This window comes from Prosopis cineraria, unplaced genomic scaffold (genome assembly GCF_029017545.1).
Source record: "Prosopis cineraria cultivar Desert tree isolate PC_DT_omini unplaced genomic scaffold, ASM2901754v1 PC2, whole genome shotgun sequence".
In the NCBI taxonomy this organism is placed as follows: domain Eukaryota; kingdom Viridiplantae; phylum Streptophyta; class Magnoliopsida; order Fabales; family Fabaceae; genus Prosopis; species Prosopis cineraria.
Genome location: NW_026555333.1, coordinates 1,931,958 through 1,947,420, shown reverse-complemented (window position 1 = coordinate 1,947,420; position 15,463 = coordinate 1,931,958). Strand labels below are relative to the sequence as shown.

General features: G+C 34.1%; 3 protein-coding genes across 5 annotated transcripts; 1 reads left to right on the top strand and 2 right to left on the bottom strand.

Annotated features, from left to right (window-relative positions):
* Window positions 1-510: 510 nt before the first annotated feature.
* LOC129301663 (protein DA1-like) lies at window positions 511-7,292 on the top strand. 3 transcript variants are annotated; one of them, XM_054940251.1, is made up of 12 exons: window positions 511-1,042; window positions 1,512-1,662; window positions 1,899-1,989; window positions 2,676-2,811; window positions 3,521-3,641; window positions 3,735-3,818; window positions 4,354-4,473; window positions 4,598-4,810; window positions 5,245-5,307; window positions 5,437-5,555; window positions 6,538-6,596; window positions 6,822-7,000. In XM_054940251.1, exons 2-12 carry the CDS (start codon window positions 1,552-1,554, stop codon window positions 6,848-6,850), a joined length of 1,146 nt encoding a protein of 381 aa, XP_054796226.1. In that variant the 5' UTR covers window positions 511-1,042; window positions 1,512-1,551; the 3' UTR covers window positions 6,851-7,000. The 3 variants fall into 3 exon arrangements, with proteins under 3 accessions (XP_054796226.1, XP_054796224.1, XP_054796225.1); XM_054940249.1 differs by having other exon boundaries at window positions 515-1,042; window positions 6,778-7,292; XM_054940250.1 differs by lacking the exon at window positions 511-1,042 and adding an exon at window positions 1,078-1,320 and having other exon boundaries at window positions 6,778-7,292.
* A 1,827-nt stretch (window positions 7,293-9,119) lies between these two features.
* Window positions 9,120-9,710, bottom strand: LOC129301808 (probable calcium-binding protein CML41). The gene has a single exon (XM_054940412.1). It carries the CDS (start codon window positions 9,708-9,710, stop codon window positions 9,120-9,122), a length of 591 nt encoding a protein of 196 aa, XP_054796387.1.
* Window positions 9,711-12,431: 2,721 nt separating this feature from the next.
* On the bottom strand, window positions 12,432-14,115 carry LOC129303455 (uncharacterized). The gene is made up of 2 exons (XM_054942786.1): window positions 13,939-14,115; window positions 12,432-13,380 (listed from the first exon to the last, which is right to left on the bottom strand). Exon 2 carries the CDS (start codon window positions 13,353-13,355, stop codon window positions 12,663-12,665), a length of 693 nt encoding a protein of 230 aa, XP_054798761.1. The 5' UTR covers window positions 13,356-13,380; window positions 13,939-14,115; the 3' UTR covers window positions 12,432-12,662.
* Between the last annotated feature and the right edge of the window lie 1,348 nt (window positions 14,116-15,463).

Below are 15,463 nucleotides of genomic sequence, written 5' to 3'. Positions count from 1 at the left end.
AATGAGCCATCTGTGATGGGAGAGTTATGAATTGATTAGGGGAGCTATCATGTCTCATATTAAAGGGAATTAGAAAGAGTTTTGATTATAAAAATAGACATGCTGTAAATTAGTCTTTTGAAGAAAGAATAACGACTTCGTGACAATGAACTGTGAGAAGACAAAAACAGGGAACAACAAGCAGCACATACGTCAAGGAACCTTGAGATGATAAAAGGAACGCGTGCTTGCTAGCTAGTCCATGCCTTTGTGGCTTACTACCATGTTTTAAAATTCATGGCACGAGTTCGAACTTTTAACACTCAACATTTTTAAGCTGGCAAGGCAATGGCAAACCTAGATAGTTATATTCCCCCTGATAAAATTCGGACTTTTGAACTGTTCACCGTGACACCGTCGACATCGAATCAAACCTTGTGAACCGCGTACGCTCGCTTCGGCTCCAAACCAAAACAAATAAAAGCAGATAGGGACTCTTGTATTGTCCCTTCTTTATTATACCTTTCGTAAAGAAACTTTTGGCATTGGGGTCTCCTTAAGGCAGAGTTAAGAAGGGGCCCCACATGCCTTCTAATCCTTCCAACTGGTAGAAATTCTCAATATCAAGTGCATTCCACGATCTTTCGTCAAACCCCTTTGGGGTGATGACAATTATTTGATCAATGTTTTGCGTTTCTTTTAATTTGACTTTCGAAGTCGCGTGCGGTTCTGGTCATAATCTCTGTTCACACACGCATTTTTTTCCCCAAAAAAAAAAAAGTTTGCTTGTAATCCCTGAAGTTGTCAATGATCCAAAGTTCTTTCGTTCCTATTTGTTTCTAGAAATCCTTGATTTTTCATAGATTCTTTTGCAGACACGCAGAATTTAATTTTAAAGTAGTTTTCTGACTTGCGAATTAGATCATAAACTTGAGAGAATACGGGAAAAGGTCCGCTGCAAGATAATATCTTTTCCCTGTGATCGTTTCTTTTGTGGTCGAATAATCTGCTTGGGTTTGTGACTCGTGCTTCGAGCACCAGCAGATTTTGCGTTTATTAAGAGGTAAGTCACTCCTCCACTACCTCGCCCTATATTTTTATTCTAAGTCAGTAATTGGAGTTCAGATGTCACGAAGTTAATGGGTACATTGAGCTGGAAGAATAAGAATCTATGCCTATCTCTCTTCCTCTTATGAGTTGTTTTTGTCTGCGATATAACCATAGCTTCTGCGGACCATTTGCAGTTCAAAGGTTTTAATTATTTATTGAGGCTCGCATGCAATTGAGACCAAATGCTGTTGTATTTGTTTCATTCTTCTGGATTGTTGATGCCTTCTGATGGTATTATTGTATTCTGTCTCGCGGCAGTTTCACCTGATTTAGATGCATGAAATAATTATGTCGAGCAGATTGATTATTATTGACGTTTGTTTTCTTTTATTGATCTGGAGACAATGGTCGGAATTTTTGCTCTTATTTTGCATTACCAAGAGCTTTGACCATGTTCGATTGCGTGGATGTCTAATTTGCAGGTAGAAATTAATAATACCATGAACATATAGGAATTGCCGAATGGGTTGGCTTAGCAAAATTTTTAAAGGCTCTGACCATAAAATTTCGGAAGGGCGTTATAATGCAAATTATAGAGAGGATACAGATTATTACTTACCATCAACTTCAGGGGTAATGCAATTGTTAACTTCTTTTTAATTTCTCTTTCTTTTTGTTCCCTTTTGGCAAATTGATTTGAAATCTTCAATAGTCATCTGAAGAACTGAGAAATGCCACAAATTCTACTTTATTGCATTCATTTATCGAGCTCCATTTTAGCCTTTGATAAGTTGTCTGGATTTGTTAACTGGTTAATTTGATGCACTCATCTTTCTGTCTGGTTCATTTTAATGGGAATTTGAATGCAGGATGTCTGGTCAGAGAATGAGAATGAAAATATAGATCGTGCTATTGCACTATCTCTGGTAGAGGAAAATCAGCGAAGGAAGAACATAAATGGTGAGTGGCATAACTTTTAAATGCGATTTTGATATATATATATATATATATCAGTGTAGTGACCATTTGGTGGTCTTTCTCGCTAGAATCTGTCACCTCCAGGAATTAGTAATTGGTTGCTGGATTTTACTCCAGGATGTTGCTTGTATCTTTTCTTAAAATGTTGCAGTTCGTCTACAATTTCCAAATTTTAATATTCAGTGGGGGAGTTTTTATCTAAGTTAATAAGATTTTCAAAGTTGTGTACTTATGTACAATGATGCTCAGAGTTTCTTGAATATTGTTTTTACTAATCAGCAAACATCATTTTGATTAGTGCTTGTTTGAAGCCATAGCTTTCGCCATGGAATCAGTTCCAATCATCACTCCATGTCTATTTTTACTTGAATTGATACTCTATCTGGCTTTCTATGTTCAAAATGTTCGCTGGTTCATGTTGTCTCTCAATAATGCACAATGGATTGGTCTTATGATGTAAATCTGCATCTGTTATTTGGCTCTCGTATAATTATTTTGACTGTTTATCTACTAGTGAAATTATGCTATGTCCTTGAGGAGCATTAAATGTTAATCAATCATTTGCACAATTTTTTTTTTTTTTTTTGCAGCTTTGTAGGCTCTAAATTGTGTTTTTCTGAAGATCAAATATATAAATGTTTATGTTAACGATTTTTTGTCCTATTTAGACCGCAAGTCACAATTAGAAGAAGATGAACAACTTGCTAGAGCTATACAAGAAAGTCTAAATGTTGAGTCTCCTCCCAGATATGGAAACGGAAATATGTATCAACCGATGCCGGTGTATTTCCCCATAGGGTCCAGGTATGAGTTGGAGAAAGGATAACTGTGTTGTCTGTTCTGGGTATTATATTTTTAACCGTTATTTAGTTTGACTACTTAAATGGACATGCTAAGTGAATCATCTGAACTTTTTTCATTCACAATTTGTCATGTGCTTAAAATTTCTGATTGTCAGTATTCTCCTTTTGCCCTGATACATGTTGTGCTACTGCTTATTCTTTTTGGAATTTCTATTAAGACATATGCTATTGAACTTACTTGGTCGTTCATTTCCCCTTCTAATCTCCCTTTTATCCTTATATATATATTGAATGCTATGGATCACATGTTCACGGACTCTATTAAGCATTTTATTATCATAGATGTGTTAGCTAAGGATTGGATCAATATTACCGAAATACTATCAAAATATGCATTTGGTATAGGCTATGGAGAGTAATCTCATCTCTTATTTGGGTGATTGTGTTAGAATACAATGATGGATGTAGTCATGGCTTGCTGAATTATGCTACTGTTGACAATCTCAGTGCTATGTCTTCTTATGTGCATGAACCATATTTAAATTTGAAAAGGGGGGGAAATAACATTGGTAAACATGGGATATAAAGTAATCCTTTACAGCTTCAAAGGGATCAACTTTGGTTAGAGATCATTTCTCTTTTTATGTATTGTTATGTAATCAATTATACACGTGATGCTGACATAATTAAATCTGTTCATTTACTTATAGGATTTGTGCTGGTTGTAATACTGAGATTGGTTATGGACGGTATCTAAATTGCTTGAGTGCATTCTGGCATCCTGAATGCTTCCGCTGCCGTGCTTGCAACCTCCCAATCTCTGATTATGAGGTGTGTGAATTTCAAGTGGCTGGTGAAGCTCTTCCTTTTTCTTTTTTTTTATTCTTAATACGCATGTACTTATATCAATCCTTGCTTTTGTAGTTCTCCACATCTGGGAATTACCCTTATCATAAATCATGCTATAGAGAAAACTATCATCCAAAATGTGATGTCTGCAAGCATTTTGTAAGTATTTTTCCGTGACTTACTTTATATTACTCATATCTGATTTGCTCAAATGGTTTGGCTCTACAAATGTTATGCAATTACAGATGACAACAAAATACCATATTTAGACTATGAACTTATTGAACTTTGAAATTATAAATCTTATAGCTATGCTAAATGTCATTGGAGTTACTGATATACCAGAGTATGAGCGTCGGCTGATTGTTTTCCTGTTCTCAACCTCGAATGGTTGGTCTGTCGCTATTTTGGATAAAAATTGGAAATATGAGGGATTTCCTTTGATTTTTTTGGAATTTGAGTGTATAAATTTTTATGTTTCTTACTTTCTTTCACCTTTGTCCCATGTTTTAATGTCTGCTGCTATAGCAAGCAGATGCATTATCAGTAAGCTTTATAATTGATGGCTGTATTTTCTATATATTCCGGTATGTTGGAATTGTAATAATAACATGCTAGTTTGCTTTCCCCCTTGAATCCAGCCATATATTTCCTTGCTTGTTGTTAATATTTGAAAATGTATTTCTTTTGACAGATTCCAACAAACCCTGCTGGTCTTATTGAATATAGAGCACATCCTTTCTGGATCCAGAAGTATTGCCCTTCTCACGAACATGATGGTACTCCACGCTGTTGCAGCTGCGAGCGTATGGAGGTCAGTCTATATGCAATATGTTCATATGACCAAATATTTGTTGGCTGGGCTAAGGAATGATGAATGACCCTGTTTGGTTAAACTGAAACAATACAGCTAAAAGATTTTCCTTTCACATATGCAGCCACGAGAGACAGGATACATTGCTCTTAATGATGGTCGAAAGCTGTGCCTGGAATGTCTGGACTCTGCTATCATGGATACTAGCGAATGCCAACCCCTTTATAGTGACATACAAAAATTTTATGAAAGTCTTCATATGAGACTGGAACAGCAAGTTCCATTGCTCTTGGTTGAAAGACAAGCACTGAATGAAGCAAGAGAGGGGGAGAAGAATGTAAGTGAAAACGCATTTTTTACCAAGTTGCGGTAAATACATTAGCTGACAGTATCATAGTTACATGCAGCTGTTGGACACACAAGGAACTTGTGTTTTGGTGTTTAGCGATATGTTCACAAGTAATTGATATGAAAAATAAAATCACTTTTCTTGTCACTCACGGTTGCTAAAACTTTATTTCATCAATTTTAGCTCTGTAGATATTTTATGCACAAAGCATGTCTAATAATTAACTTTGATGTTCATGTCTTTTTAAGTTCTGATAAAAGAAAAGGATTTGTGCTTCTGTTTCAAAGTCAACAATTGCAAGACATCATCCTGCTACTTCATAATATAGTTTTTAAGATAAAGAGTTAGTTCTAGGTTCAGTCAAGTGTTCCCTTTTTCCTTTGTTACTTGTTATTCACCGGTTATCTGTTTATCTTATCCAGGGCCACTATCACATGCCTGAGACCCGGGGACTCTGCCTTTCCGAAGAGCAGACTATCAGCACTGTAAATTCCTGCTGTGTTTTATTTGGGTCTTTTGATACATACATACAAATATATATATATATGAATAGAATTTGTTAAGAACCTCAACTGACTGAACATTTATGGTTTATTGCATTCTAACTTGACCAGGTCTTGAGGCGACCTCGGTTTGGAGCAGGCAATAGAGCAGTAGACATGAGAACACAACCCTACAAACTTACTCGACGCTGTGATGTGACAGCAATTCTCATCTTGTATGGCCTTCCCAGGTATGATTTACTGCAATTTGGGCCTACAATGTAACTTGCATCAGTAGGAGGCAACTTGATGCCCATGACCAGATAAATAAATGAACAAGTAACAAATCCAAAATGCAACCAGAAAATTTTCAAAGGAAACAAAATTGTATGGTAAACATGAAACTAGGTGAATATGTAATTGCAGAAAGTTTGGAGAAGAATGTAAGTTCCCGTTTAGATTTCAGTTAGGTATAATATATTATAAAAATAATTGATTAAGTGGTAGATTTTAATCATAATTGATTATGTTATAACGTAATTTATTTGGATACTGTTTTTTTAAAATTAATTTTAACAAACTTAAAGATGTTTGGATAATTTAATCAGAATCAATTTTAACTATATAAATTACTATATAATTTAATTCTTAAATACCAAACATCAATTTTTTGAGGATACAATATTTGAATTTTATTAAGAAAAGAAAGAGAAGGGAAGAGAATTTGGTTTTATTTTTATAAAGTTATGTGCTTTGTTTGTAATTTTCCCCAAGCTTTTCCACAGGCGCTTGGATTCCCAGCTTCGAAGAAAAAATCGATTTTTGATTTTTGACTCAAAAATCGATTAACCAAAATGTTGAGTGTTTGGATAATTTTGTGGAGAATCGATTTTTTGGGCCAAAAATCGATTATTTCCTGTATCCAAACACATACTAAGTGTGATTAAAGTAGTGTTTAACTCACGACCTGTATTGTCCTTATTATGCAATTTAAATAAATCTTGGAAAAATAAATTGGAAGCAGTGAAGTTGTAACTTGCTTTCATTTTCTTACTCTGGTGTATCTGGAGAATAATACACATGATTCTTTTTCTGCATGACAAAAAGAACCGTTTTCTAATTGAATATTCATGTTTGGTTTGGGTGTACTCACTTTTAGGAAGAATACTAGTTTTTTCCTAAGAGGAAAATATAATTGCCTGAGTTCTTATTGCTGTACTGTTTCTTTTCTAGGTTGCTCACTGGATCAATCCTAGCTCATGAAATGATGCATGCATGGCTGCGACTTAAAGGTATTCTTCAATTTTATGGAATACTTTCAGGTGGTCTTTTGATCGATTCTCTGCTTTTGGTGTTCATTTTTCTTTGATACAACCGTTTAAACATGCCTTGTGGGATGTGTCAAACTTTTTTTGTTGTTGTCTTTATTCCTCTAGCATGGTTACCATTTGCTGTAAATGCATATATATGAAGGTTATCGGACTCTCAGACAAGATGTTGAAGAAGGTATCTGTCAGGTTGTGGCGCATATGTGGTTGGAGTCTGAGCTTTCATCTGCATCATCAGCCCCATCCTCATCTTCATCCTATGTATCTAGGAAAGCCAAAAGACCACAATTTGAGAGGAAGCTCGGGGAATTCTTCAAACATCAGATCGAATCAGACATTTCCCCTGTTTATGGTGATGGATTTAGGGCAGGCCAATTGGCAGTTCGTAAGTATGGTCTTGAAAACACCCTTCACCATATTTGGATGACGGGGAATTTTCCCCCATGAGCTTGGCTACATACGGATCTTCATTCTTTAGAGAGATAAAGCTTGGCCTGTTGATATTAGAAACTGAGGCTAAAGCTACGAGGCATAGCTCTGATAGAGTAATTGAATTGAACTTGTAATTGTAATTAGTACTACTTATTTATGGGGAATATTATTGATTAAATACACCCGATTTGTTTGTTTGTCTGATCTAATAAAAGCTTAATTACACCTGGTGCTGTGGTGTGCCGTCCCCCCACACCCTGCGAGAGGAAATATCACACTCCTATGTTGTAACTCCCAGTTCCCACGACACTTGAGGATATTTTCTTGAAGAATCCTTTATTTTCACAGTAACCTTAGAACTTTGTCAAGATTGAAACGATTTATCTTCTTGAGCACGCTCACTTTCAGAGACGTGCTACGTGTTTACCATCTGCCCGTGGATCTCTTCTAAATATTATAAGCATGTACTCCTTGGCATTTGGGTATGACTTGATCGCTCGGTTCGCATAGTCCGTTGAAATCAAAACGCTCTTTTCTTCTTAAATGATCAATCACGTTACATGCTCCAGCACGGTATCAGCTCTTGAGAAGCTTCCTATGCGAGGAGCATTGCCATTTAAGCATAGCTGCGTTTTGGTGGATGTGAGGTTATTTTCATGTTCTTTCCGCCCTAAGTTATAAAACAACTTAGAAGGTATTTTATTGTTTCAAAATGGTTACTCTGTTCTAAATTATAGAATATTTTTAAAGAAGATTTAGTATCTCAAAATATAAAATACTTTAATAAAAATAAAGCTTTATTAATGATAGTTTTTTAATATCATCCTTTTCATATATTTTCTCTCTTCAATATTCTTTTATTAATGAAATATTAAATAAAGAATATTTTTAAAAATTTACATTTATATCTTGAAAAAGTAATGTTGTAAAGTGTATTTAATGACTTTTATTGGTATGTAAAATTTTATCTAAAAGTGTTTTATAATTTAAAACAAAAAGAGTATAAGACAATTTGAGAAAACTAATGTTTTATTAATGATGATTTTTTAATATTACTTTTCAAGTGGGAAAAAAATAAAAGGATTTTATAGTGTAATAATTATGTATGTAGGGATATTTTAAAAGTTTATAGTTTTTGTTTTAAAAAATAAATTTATATAATTATTACATAATTTAAAATAAAAAGGGAAATATTTCAACCCAAAAAAAAAAAAAATAGGAGCCACAGTTTCGGGCAACTTGTTGGTCGGTTGAGCAAAAAGTTGGATAAACTCATTTATAATTTGACTTGACCTAATGTTTTAAGTTTCCTCGTAGAATGCAAATACTTTTGTTATTCTTTTCATTTTTATTAAGCTTATTAATATCAATATAAAAAAATATAAATATATAAAATTTTAAATATATTTTCATATAACAAATTTAAAAAATAATGTTATGTTATTTTTCTCTCTCATAAAAATAATTTTAAAAATATTTTATAAATATTATTTAAAAAGTCATATCATGAGTAATAAATAAAATTAAATAATTTTTTTAAAATATAGCTTATAAATGGGACGAGCGAGAGAGCAGAGGACTAGATCACATGGAATCTTAAACCTGGAAGGCAACATTACAGGTACGTGCACACAGGGAATGGCAGCAGCGTTATTGTTGGGCTCCGGAGATAGTAACACCGCATGCCATATGTCACCATTATAAACAAGCGAACTAAGGTAAGAAAACACTACTCTATCAACATAACTTGTCCGAGCAATGATCAGCGAATTAACGCGGACACGTCATATAGCGAGACAGCATCCGGCGTCGCTCCTCGTGGATATACAATAACTTCTTGTACATACCCAAGAGTTTCCACCAAACTGCACCACAAGCTATTTATTGCATAAAGTATTAAACTTGTTTATTGTCTTCACAATTCAAAAGAGCCTTGACTAGCTAGCCGCCTGAAAGGCAGAGTACGTTTCGGATTTCGCTCCCTATTGAATGCTGGATGTTGCAGAAGAAGGCAACGTAACGAAAAGAAAAGAAAGGATAGCGAGGGGTGAGTGATTAAGAAGGCGAAGACATCATCATTTGCTGGAACTCATGGAAGTCAAGGGACCCATTGCCGTCAAGATCAAAGACGCGAATCATGGCGGCACACTCCTGATGGGATTTGCAGTCTCCCAATTGGCGCAACATCTGCTGCAAACCCTTGGGCGTTATGTAGCCGCAGCCTTTAGTAACTTCGAACATCTGGAAGGCACTCCTCAGAACATCATCACTCGACTCATCCCTGTCCCGTTGCTCTAATAATCGGACGAAGTCCCCGTACTCCAATAAATCGTCGCCGTCGGAATCGAAGTCACGGATCACCCTTTCGGCCCCGTTCCGAGTCACCGACTCCCCCGCCGATGCCAGGTAGTCCATGAGTTCCTCGCATGAAATTTTGCCATCCTTGTCGACGTCGAAGTGATCAAAAACATGCCTCATCGCCTCCTCCTTCCGGTCCAATATGTCGTCGTCTTGATCTCTTGTGGTGGTAACGGAAGGCGCTTTGTTTTTGGGAGAGGGACAAAGGAAGCTCGGGAAGATAATGAACCTGAAGGTTTTGGCAGAGAAAAACTTCTTGGAGGACTTGGGAACCATGGCGGTTGCCATGGCGTGATTGAGGGGGCGCAGAGGGGGCAACTTTGGTAGTTAGATGGAGGAGGCATGAATGATGTATGATGATGTGCATGTATATATGTGTAGTAAAGAAGGAGACAGAGAGATGCAGGCAGGGGAAGGATTTGGAAGAATGGAAGTGGAGGGTAAATTGCAAGGAAGTTGCGGAGGAGACCGACCGGCCACTAGCCAGGACTGGACTTTGTTTTATTTCAATTTTCAAGTAAGTAATTCCCCGCCCTTTCAACAAGGCAGGAAAAGTTACCCTTATAATTTCTCGGCATTTTCATCAGCATCTTCTCATGAAATGCACATTAAATTACGATATCCCAGAGGCTCCACCGAAGCCCATGTCACCAGGGTGGCCCGGATAAGGGCTGATAGGAGTCCACGCTGAATAGTTCCAAAAATCGAGGAGCACATGTTGGATATTCAAAAAAAAAAACGTAACTTGGAAGGACCTCGTTCAAAGATTATTCCAGCATTCGATTCATAACTCATAAAATTATAAATTTAAATCTCATTGTAGGTATAAAAATCTTGTTGATAAATAATTTATAAATATCTCTCTAAGCAGTATTTAAATATAGATGCATATCCTATCCTTGGAAAGCTTTTTTTTAAATAAAAAAAAAGTGCTTCAAGCAATTTAGAATACTAACCAAACAAGAAAAAAAATTCACAAATCATTATAATTTTTTTCATTTTAAATGAGGTCATGTAGTTTATTTTGTTTTAATCAAGCTTTTATAATTTGATCTATTAAATATATTAATCACTGAAGATTAAAATTGCTAATGAATGATCAACTTTCCCAACACAAAACACACTTTTGAAGTTTAGCGAAAATTTGGTTTAATATTTTTATCCAAAAATTAATTTAATAAAAAAATTTATTTTTATTACTTTTTATGAAATTTCTATATATATATATATAACTTATTTAAAATGCATACTCTAATTATATAATCTTTTAATAAGAATATAAATGCGCTTGATTTATTTTTAAGGGAAAAATTTTAAGATTTTAACTTTTAGGAATTAATAAATTTAACATGTTAAATTATAAATGATCGGTTAAAACAAAAAAATGCTCAATTAAAACAAAAAGTGGGGAGATTGGGAGGATTTTGAAGTTTCGAAGGATTTTGTTGGTCTAAAGATAGAAGGAATGGGATTAGGGGTGAAAATAGGTTGGGGAGCTAGATTCTAATTAAATAAGCCTGAACTTATACGAAAAATTAGAAGCTTGAGCCTAGCCTAAAGCTTATATAAGGGTTTTTTTATAACTCAGGCCCAAGCCTACTTAAAACTTAGTTTATCCTACAAGCCTATTTAAAACTTACTTAAAAATAAAGTCTTTTAAATATGCTTGCATTTTAATAATAAGATTAAAAATATAACTAGAAGTAGTAAAGAATAAATTGATTAAAAATCATATGGTGAAATTGATGTGTTTGTGATATAATACATTATATATATATATATATATATACTTATATATATGCTGGTCTGTTGGGCTCGTAAGCTAGGCATTGAAAAAATAAGTCTGACTTATTTAATTAAATAGACTTAATTAAAGGTCTGAATCTAACCTAAACTTATTTAGTAAGTAGGATATGTTATATGTCTCTGTTAAAAGTCTGGCCTATTTCCACCCCTAAATGGAATGGAAAGTGGGGGACATAGGTTAGATGAGAGAAAAAGTGAGGTGTAAAGATAGAGGAAAGGAGGAGGAGGAAAATGGAGCTGTCCATTTCTCCCTATGGTAATTGGTGATTGCTAGGAGAGGAGGGGAAGAGAGAAAGTGGAGGGAAAAGAGAGTAGTATTTTCTATATTATAAAAATATAAAAAATGGTGAAAACCACTATTAAATATTTATAATAAAAAATATTAAAAAATTAACTGTAAGACCTACATGATGGGGCAATAAATTTAGGGGCACCATGTACCAAATTTCTAAAGCTGTAGAGTAGAATTGACCAACAATGAACTTTAGGATGATCAGTATCCTTTCAAATAAAATTAAAGTGCAAAAATGACTTTCAACCTTAAAATAGACAGTATTTGACCCCCCCCCCCAAAAAAAAAAACAAAGAAAAAGTCTAGTGTTACTTAAATTTTACTACTTGAGATGATGATGCTTAGATTAATGAACTTAAATTTTAAATTTAAAATCTTATATTTAAAATTCATAAATTTAAAATATTTTGTTTGGATAATATAAAAAGAAAAGGCCTAATCTTAACATCATATTTTACCAATGCCGATTCCATGGACACTCAAGTTTTAATACTATAAACAGGCTGGAACCTTAAAATATAAAGCTATTATAATAGGATGCCCCTACGAATTGCACCTAGAATGGCCAAGATGGGTGACGCGAGGTTGTCACCCAACGTTACAAGACTAGTCTTGAAGACAGCGTAAACCAGAGGGGATACATGATATATACCTACAGGATTCAAAATAATAATAATAATAATAATCAAAAGAAAAATACCAAGCATGAGAAAAAGGTGCCGCTAGTTTCAAACGGGTTTAAGAATAGCGATGCATAACCCTAGCCAATCCAATAGACAAATCAGTAATCACCGACACCATCTCCAACAGTGAAGACTAAATAAAAGCCTTAATTTTCAACCCCAGAAGAAATGGCAAGAAAAGTATAACTAATTATTTCTGCTACCTCACTCAAGCAGACATAACCATAATAATCATCAAACTAACGTCCATCCATGTGTTTCCTTGCTTTCTCTGCATATGAGATCAAGCACACGGGAAACATGCAAATCGATTAACAGAAATTAATCACAAAGATAGCTACAGCAGTACTGATAAAGCAAAATATGAACAATTTCCTTAGTTACAAATTGCACCAGATCTACACTAACTTAAGTTTGGAAAAAACATTGTTTCCTATAGCAGGTTCAGCTTTATCCGATCTATTGCCAAATAAAAGCAAGAACAACACAAAAAACAACGAGCATAAGAAGCCTCTTTAGATAATAATCCTGTTGCCCTTGACCTGTGTGACGAGGATAATATCCATGAGCATGGCCACCGTGAAATGAATTAGGAAATCCATAGTGAAAACCAGTTGGATTGCCATACATAGCTCCATCATGAAATCCATGCAGTTGAAAGTTAAACAACGATGGAATAAAACCACCAAATCCTGTGGAGAATGTAAAATTCCCAAACCTTGTTGTTGCCATTGGAGCAAACCCTCCCAACCCACCCATGAATCCAAACCCATGTTGAGGAAAGTGGTTTGATTCAGGTGGTGGGGCAGTTTCTGGTCGCTGACCTGCTGGACGATGTGGTATGTTCACACCAGGAACAGACCTCGACCTTGGATCAGATGAGGACTTCCCCCTCCCATATAAGGGGACCAATTTCTCCTCCTCAATGAGGGCCTTACACACAGGGCATTCTCGTGACTGTGAGTGAAAGTGAAGCCATTTGTAAAGACAAGGCCAACAAAAAAGATGACCGCATAAAGTAATGATAGGGTCTTGTGCTAAGTCAAAGCATATGTTGCATTCAAAATTGCCTGCATCGCTGTTACTATTGTTGCTGGAGTAGGTAGGGCTTGGAGGTGATCTACTCGTTGATTCCCCAAACCTGCTTGCCATCTATTGGGTCCCAACCTTCAGATGCCTGCAAAAGCCCAATCTAACCCATTATTTACGGCAATCTACAGACACATAATTTGGGGGAAACCTAACCAGTTTGAGAAATCCTAGGTAATAAGTCCTAATCAAAAGTTTTCTATCGTTTTTCATGGGTGATAACGGTGCAAACAAAGAACTCTTCTTCACTGGCCTCCCGAGGAGGGGATTCAAATTAACAAGAACAACAATCGTTACATTTACACTCGGCCTAATTAATCAAACACGAAGCCCGATATGGTGTGCAGAAATTAGTTCGCATCGCTAGATACCCACAATCATCCAGGAGACATTCAAATATGCAATAATATCAAGAAACAAGCCCTTACTTCAATTCAACAAAATCAATATCAATAACCATATGAAAAAAGAAAGAAAAATGCCTCCCAAATTCAATAGGCGCAACCTCAGATCTTCTTTCTTAGTAATAGTGAACTACACGCCGTTTCTGAGTCAGTTCGAGAGTGATACACAGGAAATCAGAGTTTTAAACTAGCGGACACGATACGAAATTAACAGATCAACAGATTCAGAGAACAAAAGTTACCGATCTGCAGCAACAACGAACGATCGATCGATTCCAGGAAAAAGAGATGAATTCTTGAAGGAACCCGGTATCGAAAACTAGAAGGTATCGATGTGTTGGGCACGAAACACACGATCACGGAAAGAGCACAATTCGGCAAAGATAAAGAGCAAAGCACGCGTTTGGCTCAAAAAAAAAAAAAAAAGAAGAGCAAAGCACGCGGAAGTGGAATCTTCTATTATTAATATATAGAATAATATATAAAAAGTAGACTTGAACCCCTTTTCCACAAGTATTTCCCCAATTCTATGCTTCCCAGTGGCGATTCTGTCTTTTGAAAATGGAGAATTTCAATTAAGAAATATATATGGAACTTAATTATTAGTAAATTTAAAAAAAAAAATTAAAACTTCAGTTTAGTTTATAAAATTAAAATATAAATAATTTTAACAATAAAAAAATTAAAGTAACTTTAACTTGTTATGCATAATTATTAGTTATTAATTTTTTATTTTACTTATTAATTTATTAATATAAGTTGTAAATTACATGAATTGATATATCAATAATTATATGAGATTTGATATCAATTGTTCAATCATAAACAACAATATCAATTATTAAATTACTAATTTTATTTGTTAATTTATTAATATCAATTACAAATTACTAACAACTGTTATAATTAAAAATTAATGTTAGTAAATTAACAAAAAAATTAATAAATTAACAACTAATGTTGATGCTTATCTGACAAACAGATAGAATTTATAACTCATATTAGTAAATTAATAAGAAAAATAATAAAATTAATAATTAATGATTCTGCATAATAAGTGAAAAGTATTTTAAATTGATAATTAATGATTTTGCATAATAAGTAAAGAGCATTTTAATTTTTTCACTATTAAAATTATTTTTATTTTAGTCCCCTAAATTAAGCTGAAATTTTATATTTTTTTGAGATCTACTAGTAATTAAGTCTTGTCCATGACCTTTGAGTGAAATTCTCCCTTTAAAAATCAAGCGGGATTTCAGTATTTGGTTCTAAATTCGGTTCACCTGTCTTATTATTACACCATTGCAAAATATATATTTTTAGAAAAAATTGCTTCATTTTTCACGTTTTCTTAAAATTCAAAATAATAGTTCTAACCCAACAATAAAAGATTGCTTCAGTTGTAAGAATTTGGCTTATAATTTATAAAATTGTCTGATCAAATTTTGTTGTTAATGTAAATAATTTGTTAATGATCGATGTATAAATACCTTTATAAACGCTCATTAAATTTATATACATAATTGGCACAGTCTTAAAATCTCACTTATCTAAACTTTTTTATATTGATTATATATATTTCTTAAAATGTGAGAAAATATCTTTAAAAACTCGTATAAAAAATCAATGGGATAACTTTAATTAAAAACTTTACCTAAACAAGAATTAGGTAGATAATTTTAAAAAATATTATTGTTCATACTTATATTATAATTTATATTTTTTACCGTATATATTGCTCATTTGGTGACTAATCTTTCTTTATAA